This window comes from Leucoraja erinacea, chromosome 14 (assembly GCF_028641065.1).
Source record: "Leucoraja erinacea ecotype New England chromosome 14, Leri_hhj_1, whole genome shotgun sequence".
NCBI classification, from domain to species: Eukaryota; Metazoa; Chordata; class Chondrichthyes; order Rajiformes; family Rajidae; genus Leucoraja; species Leucoraja erinaceus.
The window spans coordinates 49,934,929-49,954,256 of NC_073390.1; the positions used below are offsets into that span (position 1 = coordinate 49,934,929).

At 43.5% G+C, this 19,328-nt stretch overlaps 1 protein-coding gene across 1 annotated transcript in view; it reads left to right on the top strand.

The window, feature by feature from the left end:
• Positions 1–19,328, top strand: part of prss16 (serine protease 16) — a 33,443-nt gene that overhangs the window by 3,634 nt on the left and 10,481 nt on the right. Inside the window, exons 2-6 of the mRNA XM_055646393.1 lie at positions 5,667–5,848; positions 9,742–9,974; positions 12,762–12,897; positions 17,057–17,171; positions 18,846–19,047. Coding sequence (XP_055502368.1) covers positions 5,667–5,848; positions 9,742–9,974; positions 12,762–12,897; positions 17,057–17,171; positions 18,846–19,047 — 868 coding nt within the window. The remainder of the gene's footprint in view (positions 1–5,666; positions 5,849–9,741; positions 9,975–12,761; positions 12,898–17,056; positions 17,172–18,845; positions 19,048–19,328) is intronic.

The window sequence follows — 19,328 nt, forward strand, 5'->3', positions numbered from 1 at the left end:
CAACTGTAATGCTGACACTTCCAATTTTCCCCTCTCCCTCTCAGATTGTAGATTAAAATTTATCATATTATGGTCACTACCTCCTAATGGCTCCTTGACCTTGAGTTCCCTAATCAAATCCGGTTTGTTACACAACACTAAATCCAGAATTGCCTTCTGGCTGGTGGGCTCCAGTACAAGCTGCTCTAAGAATCTATCTCGGATTTTATTGGGGTCCAGTACCAAGCTGATTTTCCCATTCTATGTTTCTATATTGTTTACCTGCATGTTGAAATCTCCCATAACCACTGGAGCATTACCTTTGCTACATGCCAATTTTAACTCTTGATTCAACTTGCACCCTATATCCAGGCTACTGTTTGGGGGCCTGTAGATAACTTCCATTAGGGTCTTTTTACCCTCACAATTCCTCAGTTCCATCCATATTGACTCTACATCTCCTGACTCTGTCACCCCTCGCAAGGGACTGAATTTCATTCCTCACCAACAGAGCTACCCCACCCCGCCTTGCCCACCTGTCTGACGTCAGTCAATTTTGGTTAATTCCTGCTCTTTAGGAATAATACTTAATCACTACTAAGGCAAATGGAAGGTTTATTTAGCCCAGATAAGCATTGACTGGACTTATCCAGGTCCTAATGTGTATGATTGACACAGTGTCAGAAGAAGGGGCCTGACCCTTCTCTAGAGATGCTGCCTGACCAGCAGTTACTCCAGTTCTCTGTGTCTATCTTCAGTATAAAGTAGCATCTGCAGTTCCTTTCTACACCCCTAATGTGTATGGTTGAGTTACATCAATTGCTTCTCTTGACCAGAAAATATTTAGCAAAAGTTTCCCTGGAGGAGTCAATTGAGATGGAAATATCCTTATGATATTTCTACTGGCAACTCATCAAGGTTGCTCAATGCTGTGGTTAAAATATCCACAATCGCCTTATATGTTAAGAACATGCTAATTTACCAGATATGATCTGTGTGGTGGAGAGAGTCAGCAACTTCATGTTTCTGGGGGTGCATATCTCAGAAGATCTGTTCTGGACCCAGCACATTGACACAATCATCAATAATGCCCCACAGTGCCTCTACTTCCTTAGAAGATTGTGGAGATTTGGGATGTCGATGATTACTCCTGGTTCAGCAACTTGAACACCCAGGAACGAGGGGGATTACCAAAAGTGGTGAACACTGCCCGATCCATCACTGGACTTACTTCCCATCATCAGAGAAATTCATAGGAGACACTGCCTCAAAAAGGCAGCCAGCATCATCAAGGACCCATAGCATACACAATACACACAATACAATTTATTTGTCACTTGAACCTCATAGAGGCTCAAAAGAAATGTTGTTTCTGCAGTCATACACACATGAAAAAAAAGACCCAAGACACAACACAATTTACACAGACATCCATCACAGCGCATCTCCTCCTCGCTGTGATGGAAGGCAAAAAAACTTATCTCTCCCCTGCACTCCCCATTCCCCTCCCGATGTCAGAGTCAAAGCCCCCGGCGGGCGATGGCAATTGTCCCGCGGCCATTAAAGCCACGCCGGGCGATGCAAGGCCGCGCTCCGGGTCTTGTTGTTGGAGCCCCCGGCGGGCGCTAGCAAAGTCCCGCAGCCGTTGAAGCCGCGCCGGGCGATGATGTAAGGCCCCGCTCCAGGTCATCCTCGACCCCGCGAATTGGGGCGGGTGAAGTCGCCGTTGCGGAAGCCTCGAAAAGCAGTCTCCCACCAGGGACCCGCGGGCTCCCGATATTACTGTCTGCCAGACCTGCGGTAAGCCTCCGAATCTCCGGGGGTCGGGTCACAGCAGCGCGCCACCACCGCTCCACCCGCTCCGGACTCGGCCAGCTCCATGATGGTGAGTAGCTCCGCAGCTCCGTGACTGGAGCCCCAGGTCGTTCCTGCCGGAGGCCGCTCCACGTTGCAGCCCCAACGACAACGGAGACCCGACAGGGAAAAGGTCGGGTTCTCCGTGCAGGGGAAAGATTTTAAAAGTCCCCCCCCTCCCCCCCCCCCACACACACACACACACACACACACACACACACACACACACACACACACACACACACACACACACACACACACACACACACACACACACACACACACACACACACACACCCATCACAAAAAAAATAATAAAAACGACATTAAAACGGGACAAAAAATAACAAAAAGACAAACGGACTGCAGAGGCCGCTGCGACGTGAGTCGCGCCGCCCGCATCCTGGCCATGCTCTCATTTCGCACATATCATCAGGGAGAAGGTACAGGAGTCTGAAAACCATGACCTTCAGGTTCAGGAACAGCATCTTCCCAATAATCATCTGGCTCTTGAACACTGCAAACACCAACTAAACTGCGGGCCACTAACTGGCTTGGTGCATTAATGACTTAATATTGTGTTTATTTTTAATTTATTGAACTTTATTTTCTTTTTGGTTTATTATGTTATCTAGTAAGGACAGGCCTATTATGTTGCTGCAAGTAAGAATTTCATTTGTTCTGTTTCGGTATGCATGACAATAAAACGCTCTTGTCTCTTGTTGCTAGCAGGTTAGCGTTTATTGTCCATGTGAGGTGGCCTTATGAAGGTGATGATGAGCTGACTTTGTTTAACTAGTTCAGCTCTCTTGGTACCTTGTACCTTGTGGTCATCACTTCTGAAGACTCCTCCAGAGACTATACTGGAAGTTGGACAGTTTTATACTGGACAATAAAAAAAAATGTTTAAAAAAAACCAAACATTTATCAAGCCAATTAACCTACAAACCTGCATGTCTTTGGAATGTTGGAGGAAACCGATCTCGGAGAAAACCTACGCAAGTCACGGGGAGAACGTACAAACTCCCGTACAGACAGCATCCGTAATCGGGATCGAACCCGGGTCTCGGGCGCTACATTCGCTGTAAGGCAGCCACTCTACCGCTGCGCCACCTTGAGTGCCCTTGGTGAAGAAATCTCTATGGTTTTGTTTGGAAGGAGTTTGGGGATTTGGGTCCGATGATCAGAAAGAAACAGCAAAATATTTCCCATGTCAGAATGATGTACAATTTGAGGAAGCCTGCAGATGGCGATATTCTCATGTGCCTCCCACCCCTGTCCTCCTTCATTGTAAAGATAACAGCTTTAGGAGGTCCTGTTGAAATAGCCTTGTTGAGCAACTTCAATTACTGGAATTATTTGGAGCAAGAAGAAATGACGCTACAAAAGTTTTCACTGAACCTTGGGCACATGTGACAATACACTAAACTTCAACTACAATGATGTAAAAAGCCAAAGTCACCATATTCGGGTCTGAACCTTACATCACCTGGTTAAGCCTTCACCATTTAACTACCTCAATGGGTTTCAAGGTCCTGGTGAAACATCAGAGCATCTGTTCAGTGGCTGGAGTTTGCCCACTGAACAATGTTCTCTTTTACTTTGACCCAATGTGGAATGTGTTGGCTGTTAGACACTGTGAATGTGCAGCCTGAAAAAGCCATAGTGGGAATTGGCTTGGTGCCCAGATGATGGAAGAGATTAATGGCTTTGAGCCTGCACTGTGGATGAACTTTCAGAGGATCGGATAGACAATGGTGCAAAAGTCTGTTGGCATCAGGCCTGGTCACCATCATTTCAACCGCCACATCTGGAAACTGCCCGAGACCCATTTCACAGACCCTTGAATCACAAGTGTGATTCTAAATAAAAGCATACATCGTATTCCAGCATCATCTTGTATAGTGTAACAATAGCTGTCTAATGTTAAACTTCAAAAGCCTTGCAGGAAATGTCTTGTGTCATTTGCCTTCCAACCTACTTGCTGCACCCATGAGTGGCATAGTGGCATAACTGGTTTAGCACCAGAGATCTAGGTTCAATCCTGACCTCACTGTGGTCTACATTGAATGCACTTATTGTCCGTGTCTGCACGAGTCTCCTCTCCCCATGCTCTGATTTCCTCCTGCATCCTAAACATGTGCAGGTTGATGGGTTAATTGGCCACTGTAACTTCTCCCTCGGGGTGAGCAATTGGATGACAAACATGTATGAGGAGTTGATGGAAAGGTCGGGAGAATAAAACAAAGGGATTAATTTAGGATTAGTGCAGATGGATCCTTGATGGTCAACCTGAATTTGGTATCTCTCTCTCTCTCTCTCTCTCTCTCTCTCTCTCTCTCTCTCTCTCTCTCTCTCTCTCTCTCTCTCTCTCTCTCTCTCCTCTCCCTCTCCCTCTCTCTCTCTCTCTCTCTCTCTCCCTCTCCTCTCTCTCTCTCCCTCTCTCTCTCTCTCTCTCTCTCTCTCCCTCTCTCTCTCACTCCCTCTCTCTCTCTCCCTCTGTCTCTCACTCCCTCTGTCTCTCACTCCCTCTGTCTCTCTCTCTCTCTGTCTCTCTCCCTCTCTCTCTCTCTCCTCTCTCTCTCTCTCTTATCTCTCTCCCTCTGTCTTTATAATCCTTAGAGTCCAGTTGCCATCAGTTTAATCTATTGTACACTCTTTCCAAGGTCATTCATACCCTTCATAGAACAAAGAAAACTGTGTTTGCTGGGAGTAGTTCCAGATATTGACATAACAGGACTTTGTATAGATTTGGTGTAGCTTCTGCTCTCTTGAGCTCTTGACTCAGTATATAAGTCAAGAATCCAGTAGTTTATTTTACATGATTTGTTTTAATATATTTTCCAATGCATATGGACCCCTAGGCCTCTTTGGACGCCATAAGTGATCAGAGCAGAATGAAGCCATTCAGCCCATCAAGTCTATGCCATTCAATCATAGCTGATCTATCTCTCCCTCCTAACCCCATTCTCCTGCCTTCTCCCCATAACCCCTGACACCCACACTAATCATTGATTCTTCCTCGTCAGCATTGTAAACATGCTCTCCCCCATCATTTTAAAGTGAAGGGCTTCCCACCTGTCTATACAGATGTTCATTTGTCATAACTGCCAATTATCTTAACCTGCTCGTGTCTCCTTGCAATGGACATCTTCCATTTATCACCTCTTTTCCCCATGCTTGTGATGTTATGACTGCTGTTTTGCGGGATTAACCTTCTGATAAAATAACAGACTTTAGTCAGAAGGTGGTGAATCTGTGGAATTCATTGCCACAGAAGGCTGTGGGAGGCTGTCAATGGATATTAAGGCATAGATGTATTCTTGATTAGTATAGGTGTCGGGGGTTATGGGGAGAAGGCAGGAGAATGGGGTTTGGAGGGAGAGATAGATCAGCCATTATTGAATGGCAGAGTAGACTTCATGAGTCGAATGGCCTAATTATGCTCCCATCACTTATGAACACAAACTTATGAACAATGATAGTGCATGAATAATGATTTTGTAGTAAAGGTAGACAAAATGTGCTCAGCGAGTCAGGGCAACATCACTTGAGATGCAATTCTTTTCAGCATCTGCAGTTCTTTTCAGCATTTGCAGTTCTTTTCAGCATCTGCAGTTCTTTTTGTTTTAATAATTATTGTGTAGTCTTCATTTATTTCAGCCATTCCAAAACGTTTGCCTACTTAGACTTTTATTGATATTCTTGCTTGGATTTGGAATTTGCATTTATTATTTTGCTGTACTCGCGGATGGGTGATATGGATGCTGCAAGGAATGATAGTTAACTTGACAAAGCAATTCTGCTTGCATCTTTCCTTTCACTTCCCACAGAGATTTTACATCAATGATACATTTTATCAGCCTGGCGGTCCTGTGTTTCTGATGATAGGTGGAGAGGGCACAGCAAACCCAGCCTGGATGGACCACGGTGCCTGGATTACCTTTGCTGAAAAATTGGGAGCTATGTGTCTTCTAATAGAGCACCGGTTTTATGGAAAAAGCCAGCCGACAACGTAGGTTGATAGTTGTTCTTTCTTTCACCCTTTGGTCTTCCCTATGAGAGGGTGGAGAAACTTGGAATGTTTTCTCCGGAGTGCCGGAGGCTGCGGGGAGACTCGATGGAGGTAGACAAAATTGTGGGAGGCATGGATCAGGTCGATGGTCAGAATCTTATTCCCAGGGTGGAAATATCAGAGGCTAGAGGCCTTGACTTGAAGGTGGGAGGGTCAAAGTTTAAAGGGGATTTGCCGGGAAAGCTTTTAACACAGAGAGTGGTGCAAGAAGATACAACTGTGGTATTTCAGAGGCTTTTAGATAGGCGCACGGATATGCAGGGGATGGAGGGATATGTGTAACATTCAGGTATTTTTACTTGACATCATGTTCTACAGGGACATTGTGGGCTGAAGCGGCTGTTCCTGGACCATACTATTTTATGTTCTAATTGTGTAATATACCAGTTTTTATTTTTGTCTGCGTTATGCTGGGCAGATGGGGATAGTACAGTCAGCATACAAGTATCCTCTTAAAACGAGTTAGCTCCCAAGGGGCATTAGAGACCAATGGCTCAGTGCTCAGGCAGTATCTTCCCTGTCTTACCTAATGAATATTGCAGTGCCTTCTCAGTTTCCTCCTGTGTTATTCTGTAAAAGTCATGAGATGAAGATACAATTGATACCCATGCTATGATATCTTTGGTGCACCGTCACTCAACAAAATTACACTGTTTATTTTAATTTGCCTCACATTTTTATTCTATTTTAATAAATGTATGTTATTCTCCGGTTGATCAAAAAGATCAATTCATCATTTTTTAGCTTGTAAAGTAACATAGAAACATAGAAAATAGGTGCAGGAGTAGGCCATTCGGCCCTTCGAGCCTGCACCGCCATTCAATATGATCATGGCTGATCATCCAACTCGGTATCCTATAACTGCCTTTTCTCCATACCCCCTGATCCCTTTAGCCACAAGGGCCACATCTAACTCCCTGTTAAATAAAGCCAATGAACTGGCCTCAACTACCTTCTGCGGCAGAGAATTCCAGAGATTCGCCACTCTCTGTGTGAAAAATGTTTTCCTCATCTCGGTCCTAAAAGATTTCCCCCTTATCCTTAAACTGTGACTCCTTGTTCTGGACTTCCCCAACATCGGGAACAATCTTCCTGCATCTAGCCTGTTCAACCCCTTAAGAATTTTGTAACTTTCTATAAGATTCCCCCTCAATCTTCTAAATTCTAGCGAGTACAAGCCGAGTCTATCCAGTCTTTCTTCATATGAAAGTCCTGACATCCCAGGAATCAGTCTGGTGAACCTTCTCTGTACTCCCTCTATGGCAAGAATGTCTTTCCTCAGATTAGGTACGTGATTAAGTATGTGAAGAATAGATGCCAGTGGAGATAATGCAATAAAAATGACACAAATTATTTGCATAAATTTCCAGATAAATCCGCCCCCTCAAATTTGTCTGGTGTGTAATGTGATCTGTTCTGATGTCCTGCAAATGAGTCAAATGCTGTACAGTCATGAGTAAATGATGCTTCTGTCCCTGTGATGGAGGGAGATGCATAAAGCAACTACAGATAGTTGGGCTGACGAGATTGTCAGGGCTCTTGCACTAAGTTATTTTTTATTATTAGACAATAGACAATAGGTGCAGGAGTAGGCCATTCGGCCCTTCGAGCCAGCACCGCCATTCAATGTGATCATGGCTGATCATCCCCAATCAGTACCCCGTTCCTACCTTCTCCCCATATCCCCTGATTCCGCTATTTTTTAGCCCTATCTAGCTCTCTCTTGAAAGCCTGCCTCCACCGCCCTCTGAGACAGAGAATTCCACAGACTCACAACTCTCTCTCCGTTCTATATGGCTTACTCCTTATTCTTAAACTGTGGCCCCTGGTTCTGGACTCCCCCAACATCGGGAACATGTTTCCTGCCTCTAGCATGTCCAAGCACTTAACTATCTTATATTTCAATGAGATGCCCTTTCATCCTTCTAAACTCCAGAGTATACAAGCCCAGTTGCTCCATTCTCTCAGCATATGAAAGTCCAGCCATCCCGGGAATTAACCTTGTAAACCTATGCTGCACTCCCTCAATAGCAAGAATGTCCTTCCTCAAATTAGGGGACCAAAACTGCACACAATACTCCAGGTGTGGTCTCACTAGGGCTCTGTACAACTGCAGAAGGACCTCTTTGATCCTATATTTGATTCCTCTTTTTATAAAGACCAACATGCCATTCTCTTTCTTCAACATGCTATTCGCTTTCTTTATTAAATCATTGAAAATATTAGCGACGCAATGGTGCTGGTTTCCGACGGGCATTCCTTACAATGCTGTGTACGACAGTGATTGCAACTTCTACTGAAGTGTGGATGGCCGTTGGTTCGCTAGGAGCTCATCCGCCCTTTGACAGGTCTTGGTTTTTGGTCCTGCTGGGGGTCCACAGCCCCCTCCTCACCTGGCAAACCAGGTGGAGGAGACGGTTTAGTCTCTGACTACCCGAACATGGAGCGGGTAGCACGGTATTACATGGTACCCGTGGCGGGGGGAACTCCCCCCCACCCCCCCCCCCCCCCCCCCCCCCGACCTGACACTTTAAGAATAAACACAAAATGCTGGTCACTCAGCAGTACAGACAGCCTCTCTGGAGAGAAGGAATGGGTGAAGGTCTGAAGAAGGATCTCAACCTAAATCGTCACCCAATTCCTTCTCTCCAGAGTTGCTGCCTGTCCCGCTGAGTTACTCCAGCATTTTGTGTCTATCTTCGGTTTAAACCAGCATCTGCAGTTCCTTCCTACACCTCTTGCACTAAGGCCCTGAATTGAGATTAATAGCCAATATTCCATTTTTATTTTTAGTGGACTTAAGTCTATCTACTAATCCCCATTAACAAGTTTATTAGCACTCCACTTGGTCAAGGTGATCTTACAGAGGTGTATAAAATCATGAGATCAGGTAGACACGCAGTTACTTGCCCAGAGTAGGGGGATCAAGTAACAGAGCACTTAGGTTTAAGATTAAGAAGAAAAGATTTAACAGGAAACTGAGAGGTAACTTTTTCAAACAATGGGTGGTGAATGTATGGAACGAGCTGCCAGAGAAGGTATTTAAGAAGGAACTGCAGATGCTGGAAAATCAAAGGTAACACTTCAACTCCACCTCCCATTCCGAATCCGACCTCTCTGTCCTGGGCCTCCTCCATGGCCAGAGGGAGCACCACCGGAAATTGGAGGAGCAGCAACTCATATTCCGCTTGGGCAGTCTGCACCCTAGCGGCATAAACATTGAATTCTCCAATTTCCGGTAGCCCTTGCAGTCTCCTCCCCTTCTCAACTCTCCCTCAGCCCTCGAGCTCATCCTCTTCCTTTTTCCTTTCTTCTCTCCACCCTACATCACTGAAGAAGGGTTTCGGCCCGAAACGTTGCCTATTTCCTTCGCTCCATAGATGCTGCTGCACCCGCTGAGTTTTTCCAGCACTTTTCTTCTGCCAGAGAAGGTAGTTGAGGCAGGGACTATCGCAACATTTAAGAAACAATTGGACAGATACATGGATAGGAAAGGTTTGGAGGGCTATGGGCCAAACGCAGGCTGGTGGGACTAGTGTGGATGGGACATGTTAGTCAGCGTAGGCAAGTTGGGCCGATGGGCCTGTTTCCACTCTGCATGACTATGACTCTATGACAAAGTTGTCCTGTATATAAATGTCAACAGCCAATAACACAAGTTAAGAGGATGACAACCTTTCTGATTTCTAATTTTTCAAAATCTTTAGTTGAATTTTAAAATAAATTTAGACGTGAACAAGAAAATAATTAAATCTGTGTGATTTGTTCAACGTGTGTGCCTAAAATTATAAATATTAACCCTCTATGTTGTGTTTGTTGGCATTTTCTTCAAGAGACTTAAGCACATCAAATCTTCAGTACCTCCGCAGTGACCAGGCCCTTGCCGACCTCGCCCACTTTCGAGCAGTGGTCGATGTCAAAATGAACCTTACGCACAACAAATGGGTAGCATTTGGAGGTTCCTATCCCGGATCCCTGGCCGCATGGTTTAGAGTAAAATACCCACACCTTGTCTACGCTGCTGTCGCATCCAGTGCACCAGTGCAAACAGTTATCAACTTTTCAGGTGAGTCAGCCGGACCTAAGAGTGAGCCACTGGAACTTAGTGGAAATGAAAATTAGGACGGGGGAACTAATTATTTTTTGGTACAAAAGGACACAAGGTGCTGGAGTACCCCAGCAGGTTAGGCACCATTGAATCCGTCTGAAAAAGGATCCCGCCTCAAAACATCACCGTTCCATGTTCTCCAGAGACGCTGTATGGCCCCATGAGTTACTCGAAGGTAAACAAAAATGCTGGAGAAACTCAGCGGGTGCAGCAGCATCTATGGAGCGAAGGAAATAGGCAACGTTTCGGGCCAAAACCCTTCTTCAGACTGCACCCTAGTGGCATAAACTTTGAATTCACCAATTTCCGGTAGACTTTGCTGTCTCCTCCCCTTCGCAGCCATCCCTCAGCCCTCGGGCTCCTCCTCTTCCTTTTTCCTTTTTCTTCTCCCCCCCCCCCCCCCCCCCCCCCCCCCCCCCCCCCCCCCCCCCCCTACATCAGTCTGAAGAAGGGTTTCGGCCCAAAACGTTGCCTATTTTCCTTCGCTCCATTGATGCTGCTGCACCCGCTGTGTTTTTCCAGCACTTTTGTCCACCATAGACAATAGACAATAGTTGCAGGAGTAGGCCATTCAGCCCTTCGAGCAAGCACCGCCATTCAATGTGATTATGACTGATCATCCCCAATCAGTACTCCGTTCCTGCTTTCTCCCCGTATCCCCTGACTCTCTTTAAGAGCCCTATCTAGCTCTCTCTTGAACATTTCCAGAGGAAAAAAAAAAAATTGTCTCCTCCCCTGAGTTACTCCATCACTTTGTGCCTTTTATTCACCTGATCATGTTTTTAACTGTTTATTTTGTGTGAATGGACCTTTGCAACTTGCAGGATGTCAGGCTTCCAGTGCATGTATACAGTTCAATCACTTCCATGATTGATTTGGATGAACAGATTTCACTCCCTGTAGAAAGGCTTTAAGGTTACGTTTCGTTGTGACTATTTTGAAATTCCACTTATTAGTCGCAATTCAATAGCAAACAGTTTAAGGAAAAGAGAGAATGTTTAACTGAATATTTCATTTGTTCAAACAGTCGAAACAAAGAAGTGCAGGTGCAAAGACAGACAGATACAAAGTGCTGGAGTAATTCAGCGGGTCAGGCAGCATCGTTGGAGAAAAAAGATAGGTGACCATTTTGGTCGGGACCTTTCTTCAGATTCCTTCAGCATAACAGTTTGGTTCCCGACCCAACACATCACCCGTCCTCTTATTCCAAACATGCTGCCTGATCCTTCTGAAACATCACTCATTCCTTCTCTCCAGAGATGCTGCCTGTCCCGCTGTGTTACTACAGCATTTTGTGTCTATCTTCTGTTCATACCAGCATCTGTAGTTCCTTCCTACCTGTAGTGCCTGATCCACTGATTTACTCAAGCATTTTTTTTATCTAACTGCATTTGTTTCTCTGAGAACTTCACATTGTTCAGATATCTGACGTAGACTTTAGACTTTAGAGATACAGCGCACATGCAGGCCCTTCAACCTACTGAGTCCATACTGACCATTATAACCCCTGTACACTAGCACTATCCTACACACTAGAAACAATTTACAATTTTACCAAAGCCAATTAACCCACAAACCTGTACATCTTTGGAGTGTGGGAGGAAACAGAGTGATTTAGGCCATTTGGAAAAATGGGCTGAAAGATGGCAGATGGAGTTTAATGCTGATAAATGTGAGGTGCTACACCTTGGCAGGACAAATCAAAATAGGACGTACATGGTAAATGGTAGGGAATTGAAGAATACAGTTGAACAGAGGGATCTGGGTATAACCGTGCATAGTTCCTTGAAGGTGGAATCTCATATAGATAGGGTGGTAAAGAAAGCTTTTGGTATGCTAGCCTTTATAAATCAGAGCATTGAGTATAGAAGCTGGGATGTAATGTTAAAATTGTACAAGGCATTGGTGAGACCAAATCTGGAGTATGGTGTACAATTTTGGTCGCCCAATTATAGGAAGGATGTCAACAAAATAGAGAGAGTACAGAGGAGATTTACTAGAATGTTGCCTGGGTTTCACCAACTAAGTTACAGAGAAAGGTTGAATAAGTTAGGTCTTTATTCTCTGGAGCGCAGAAGGTTAAGGGGGGACCTGATAGAGGTCTTTAAAATGATGAGAGGGATAGACAGAGTTGATGTGGACAAGCTTTTCCCTTTGAGAATAGGGAAGATTCAAACAAGAGGACATGACTTCAGAATTAAGGGACAGAAGTTTAGGGGTAATATGAGGTGGAACTTCTTTACGCAGAGAGTGGTGGCGGTGTGGAATGAGCTCCCAGTAGAAGTGGTGGAGGCAGGTTCATTGGTATCATTTAAAAATAAATTGGATAGGCATATGGATGAGAAGGGAATGGAGGGTTATGGTATGAGTGCAGGCAGGTGGGACTAAGGGGAAAAAAAAAAGTTGTTCGGCATGGACTTGTAGGGCCGAGATGGCCTGTTTCCGTGCTGTAATTGTTATATGGTTATATGGTTATATGGAAACTGGAGCACCCGGAGAAAACCCAACAGGTCACAGGAAGAATGTATCAACTCCGTACTGAGAGCACCTGTAATCAGGATCTCTAGCGCTGTGAGGCAGCAACTCAACCGCTGCGCAACCTCTACCTTGGAGGTTAGACAATAGCTATCTTTATAAAGTTGGACAATTTCTGTAGTTACCTCTACAATGAACGATCATTTGAATTCCTAGTTGACACCAAAGAAACTGGAAATAAAACTGGGACTTCATTTCAATATTTTTCAGAGTATTTGGAAGTGGTTAATTATTCCTTGGAAAGTTATAGTACTTCATGCCCTCTACTGGTGAAGGATGCCTCTGATACACTGGTCGAATTGTTGCCAAATACTAACACGTACAGCCAGATCACACTAGATTTTCAGTAAGTATGGTCAATTTTAAATACACACAACTGAAACATATTTTATGAGATTATTTCAACCTCGTTAAAACTGATTGTGGAATTAACGTGCAAACTCCTGGGCAGATTACATCGAAGTTCTCTGTGGGGGAAGTATCAAACTGCTAAACCAATAGCAAAACACGGTGGAAAAGATGGTGGAAACGTAAAATAAAACGAAAAATGTTGGATGGACTCAGCAGCTCAGGCAGTTTTAGCCCTGAGACATTAACCCTGTTTGTCCACACTCATCACCCCTCATCCTCCTGCGCTCCAAGGAATAGAGTCGCAGCCTACTCAATCTTTTGCTCCGACCCTCTAGTTCTGGCAACATCCTCGTAAACCTTCTCTGTACCCTAATTCTAACTATGATTTCTAATGTAATTAGATTTTGAATGTACATATAGGAGCCTTGTAATGTGTTGAACTGGGTATTAATTGAGTTTGCAAACTTTTTTGTTATCTCCATCAATTTGAGGTGAGTTCTGCCAAAGAAAAAATGCATTTGAAACTTTTTTTAAATTAAAAAAAAAAAATGTTTATTTTATTAGAAGCAATTGTACAAGAAGAAAGAAATCGACATAACAATTATACAATTTTCGTACAGCTTCAGTTTTAACATTTTATAAACTGATAAATGAATCGGAAAAAAGTAAAAAGTTAAAAGGAAAGAATGGAAGAAAGATACAAAAAAGAGAGAAGAAAAAACCCCTGAACTGCCAAAGAAGTGAGAGAAAAAAAGAGAAAAAGCGGAGATATGTCCCACTATCCTCCCCTACACCCGCTCACCCAACCCCAAGCATCGGTTTTGAATTTGTGTTCAACCATTCTGTTGTTGAAGAAATTCAATGAAAGGAGACCATGTTTTGGAAAATTGGTCTGATTTATCAGCCAAAACATTTGAAACTTTTAAACCAGGATGAACCAGTGAGCTTTTCTGCTGTCTGTTCTGCGATTGTGGACTTCAGTCAATGTCATTCCCACAGAGACTAACATTTGGGAGAAAAGCTTTATCACCTTCTCCATACGGTACATCATCTTAATATTGTAAAGCTGTGCATCCCCTCATGTGTGAGTAGATCTAAACTGAGATTGAAGCAAAGAAGGAACCATAAGGACAATGACAACAAGGGGGCCACAAGGAGACACAGGGAACTGGCATCTATGTTTTGAGATCTGCTTGACCCTGAATGAAATGGTCTGAACATGTTGAGCCTTTCCACAAGATTGCTGCATACCTGTGAGTTTCCTATTGCTGCATGCAAAGTCTTTGCAAACTCGTTTTACTGTTAAGGGAATCCTACTTTCTAATATTTATACATATGATACATAGACAAATCAATGAAAGTATTCATTGCATTTGCCTTAATATTATTGGATTGCCAAGGAAGAAGCTCTGCCTCATCAAATCCCAGAAAACCATCAATGCCAATTACTGTATACTGTACTATACCAATCACGGTGGATGCAGCGGTACGGTTGCTGCTTAACAACGGCAGAGACCCAGGTTCGATCCTGACTACGGGCACTGTCTGTACCGAGTTTGTACATTCTCCCCTTGACAACATGGGTTTATCCCGGGTGCTCCGGTTTCCTCCCACACTCCAAAGACATACGGGTTTGTAGGTTAATTGGCTTCAGTAAAGATTGTAAATTGTCCCTGGTGTGTAGGATAATGTAGGGGGATTACTGGTCGGTGTGGTCTCCTGTCTCCGCACTGTATCTTAAAACTAAACTAAAAAAGTAAATCTAAGGATAATCAAATGCATTTCAGATTATTAAACTTGGAGACATACACACATGAATTTTTGTGTTAATCCATTTGAGGGCAGCATTTTGTCATTAAAATATCCAGCATGATCTCAATTAAATCACATTTCTCATCTGGCTGACTGGAACTTCCTTCGTGCAAATGGCTTATACTGAGCAGAATTTGTTCGGTGTCTTCAAGAGGGTTTCTTGAAACAGGATGAAGATCGTCCAATTCGAGGAGGGACCAAACTGGACCTTGTATTGGGAAACAAACCTGGCCAAGTGATCAATTGATGTTTCATTGGAGGAAAATTTATGGGAACAGTGATCGCAACTCCATGTGTTTTAATTTCGAAAACAGACCTGCAGATGTTTGTTTACAAAGAAAAAGAGGCTCACTGTGCTGGAGTAACTCAGCGGATCAGGCAGCATCCCTGGAGAACATGGGCAGGTGACGCCTTGGGTGGGGACCTTTCCTCATAACTGATTGCAGGGTGGTGAGGAGGAAAGCAGCTAGAAAAGATGAGGGGCGGGACGAAGCATGGCAGGTAATGGGGCAGATGGTTGGACGAAGACCAGCGACACAAACCAAATTGTGGGACAGAAGATTGAACAGTCACGAATTGTGAAGCCAGAGGAAAGGATGTAAGTTGAGGAGGGAGGGGGGGAAATAGATATGAGTCCAGTTGATGCATGGGGGGGGGGGGGGGGGGGGGGGGATAGGAGGGGAGAGAACTATGGTTGCAGTAAGGACTTTGGCCTTTTTGCACTTGTATTTGAGTTTTGAATTAATTTTTTTTAATTCATTATGTTATCTATGAGTACAGTGTTTTAGTCTTGTTATGCTGCTGCAAATACAAATTCATTGTTTCCCTGTCAGTACATATGTCAATTACGCACACTTGACTCTTATACTCCCATGGACGGAGTGGTGTTATTCATCATAGGATGCTTGCAGCTAGAGCCTTAACTAGCCCCAATACTATCAGAATCTTACTATTTAACCTTACCATAGGAACCTCACTCTTAATCAAAGATTCTTCCCTTCTACTATTGTGAAAGGGTCATTTATCATTATTACTCTCCCTCTCTCCCACTTCCCTCATCCTTCCTTTTAGCCTGGATACTAAATCCCCCAGTGACTAATCTGAAGCCTTTAAAACTTTAAACATCTCTGCAATTCCCCTCAAGCTAAATTTGTTATTCTAGCTCATGGTTTTTTCCCTAATACTGATGAAACAGTATGTGGAACTTTTATTTGGATGTCGTTTGCCGCACATCTTAAACATTTCCTAAGACACATCAAATAAATGTAAATTATCCCTTCTCCACCCAAAGTCAGTTCAGATTTTTGCTTGATAATGGGGGTTGTTCAGCCAAGTGTCATGAATTTGTACGCACCACCATAAGTGATACATGCAAATTCTACAATCCATTCTATGAAATACTAAAAGGAAAAGTGCAGGAAGGAACTGCAGATGCTGGTTTACACCGAAGATAGACACAAAATGCTGGAGTAACTCAGCAGAACAGGCAGCATCTCTTAAGAACGGTCTCGACCCAAAACGTCACCCATTCCTTCTCTCTGGAGATGCTAGCATGTCCCGCTGAGTTACTTAAAGGAAAAGATTGGGTTAAACTCAATGGAGATTGAAGCTCTCAAACCAATTACTAATTGGAAAGGCATTTCACCAGCAGCTTGGCAGACTTACTGTGCATGGTGCTGAATAATTAAACTAGTTGTCGAGGAATGTGCTCCTGTGAAAGATAATGAAGTTGAGCTCATGAGTGCAAAATACAAGGCTGAAAGATTTGCGACATTCTTTAGTATAAAGTGATCTCATCCTGAGGTTTGCATGATGCAACACTTACCCTGACTAATTATTTTATCACCAATTTCTCATGAATAAGGAGGGTATCCTAAACAAAGTGTTTATGTCAAACCCGCATTGTAGCTCTACTGTAATAAGAATTTAAGTTGAACTGATAGTTACAATTTGCTTTTTCTGTGTTGTTTTGAAGTTTATTTCTGAGTTGCCTCTTGCCTAAGGTAGATATATTTCACACACCATTTTATAACATATTCTGGATTTAGGACATTGTTGTCTGTGTTTTTGGATGATGTATTTACTTTGTATAAGTGTTCATTGAATGTCCTTTTAAGTGTGTATGTAGGCGAGGAGCAGTAATATGTTTTAATGAATATTGGAATATATGTCATAGAAAAGTAAAGAGATATTTAACATACAAAAGGTTGAGCAATGTTCTTTCATGCATTTAAACAGTAAACGTTGCAATGACGTTTGTTTAGATACATTTATGTATACTCTATGCCTTTTTTTCAGAATTTTTTTTTTGAATCACAAACTATTCACCATCACAATTGCAGGTTATGTGAACCACTTGAAATAAAATCCAAAATGGATTCTGCATATTTATTGGAGACTCTAGCGGGGAATTTCATGGATGTGGTCCAATATAATAAGGACAACAGAGTGTTTGAGGTAAGCACTGAAACAGATAGGAAGTATTTGTCGGAAGACTGACACAAACTATTGGAGTAACTCAGCGAGTCAGGCAGCATCTCTGGAGAAAAAGGATAGTTGACGTTTCAGGTCGGGACCCTTCTTCAGGATCTTCTTTGGTAGAAACCAGCATATGTGGGTCAATGTTTCAGCTTTTGTTTGAACTGGTTGTACGTTGAGGTGGTTTTGAAGTAAAAACATAGAAACATAGAAATTAGGTGCAGGAGTAGGCCATTCGGCCCTTCGAGCCTGCACCGCCATTCAATATGATCATGGCTGATCATCCAACTCAGTATCCCGTACCTGCCTTCTCTCCATACCCTCTGATCCCCTTAGCCACAAGGGCCACATCTAACTCCCTCTTAAATATAGCCAATGAACTGGCCTCGACTACCCTCTGCGGCAGAGAGTTCCAGAGACTCACCACTCTCTGTGTGAAAAAAGTTCTTCTCATCTCGGTTTTAAAGGATTTTCCCCTTATCCTTAAGCTGTGACCCCTTGTCCTGGACTTCCCCAACATCGGGAGCAATCTTCCTGCATCTAGCCTGTCCAACCCCTTAAGAATTTTGTAAGTTTCTATAAGATTCCCTCTCAATCTCCTAAACTCTAGAGAGTATAACCAAGTCTATCCAGTTTTTCTTCATAAGACAGTCCCGACATCCCAGGAATCAGTCTGGTGAACCTTCTCTGCACTCCCTCTATGGCAATAATGTCCTTCCTCAGTACATGTCCTTTCTAAGTACCCATGGATTTGTGCTGTACCAGTCAGAAGCCCCTGCTCTGCCTTGCTCCAGATAAATGGCTTGTTTCACGTAAATGTTGGTCTTGATTTTCATATTTTATTTTTATATTATATTAGAGATACAGTGCGGAAACAGGCCCTTCAGCCCACCAAGACCACACCGATCAGCGATCCCCATACACTAGCACTATCCTACTCACTACGGACAATTTTACAATTGTTTTTTACTTCAGCCAATTAACCTGCAAACCTGTATGTTTTTAGAGTGTGGGAGGAAACTGGAAATTTAGATTTATTAGAAATTCCAGGCCGCAATAAAAAAACCTCTTTTCTATTTCTATCTCTTTGAAATCTCTTTATATAATGACTTTACTTAAGACATTTTAGATTTTAGACATAAAGTGCGACACACACTTCGGCCTACTGAGTCCATGCCGCCCATGGCTCACTCGTAAATTAGTTCTATCCTACACACTAGGGCCAATTGTTCCAGAAGCCAATTAACCTACAAACCCGCACGTGTTTGGAATGTGGGAGGAAACCGGAGCACCCAGAGATCACCCACGAGGTCACGGGGAGAATGTGCAAACTCCGTACAGACAGCACCCATAGTCAGGATCAAACCCGGGTCTCTGACGCTGTAAGGCAGCAACTCTACCGCTGCACCACTGTGCCGCCCCATTTCGATGCATTCAGGCCACAATAAAATACCTATTTTTTAAAATGTTGTAACTCTTTGAAATCTCTTTATTAAATGTGTTTGTGGATATCGCAGCTTTCATATTCTGATAGAAGATAATGGGTGGTGGGAGGATTCATTGATAAGTAATGATGTTCTTTCAATGTATAGTTCTCACATTTTCCTTTCTCACATTCCTCTGCAATATTTTAACCGTATGTTTTGTTAAAAGGACCCAAAAGGTACCAACATCACAGTTGAGGTGGTCTGTACTATAATGGAGAACTCATCACTGGGCATACCTTACAAGAGATATGCCAAAGTCTCGCAGCTCCTACTGGATACGTATGAAGAAAAATGTCTGGATGCAAGTTACAGCAAGTTCTTATCTGACATGTTGAACACGTCCTGGTCTGCTCCAGCAGCAGACGGAAGTAGGAAAGCAATCAGTATTTTAGTTTAGTTTAGAGATACAGCGCGGAAACAGGCCCTTCGGCCCTCCGGGCCCCTGCCAACCAGCGATCCCCGTGCACTAACACAGTCCTACGCACACTGGGGACAATATTTTCTACAATTTATACCAAGCGAATTAGCCTACAAACCTGTACATGTTTGGAGTATGGGAGGAAACCGGATCACCCGGAGAAAATCCACGCAGTCACGGGGCGAATGTACAAACTCTGTACAGACAGCACCCATAGTCAGGATCGAACCC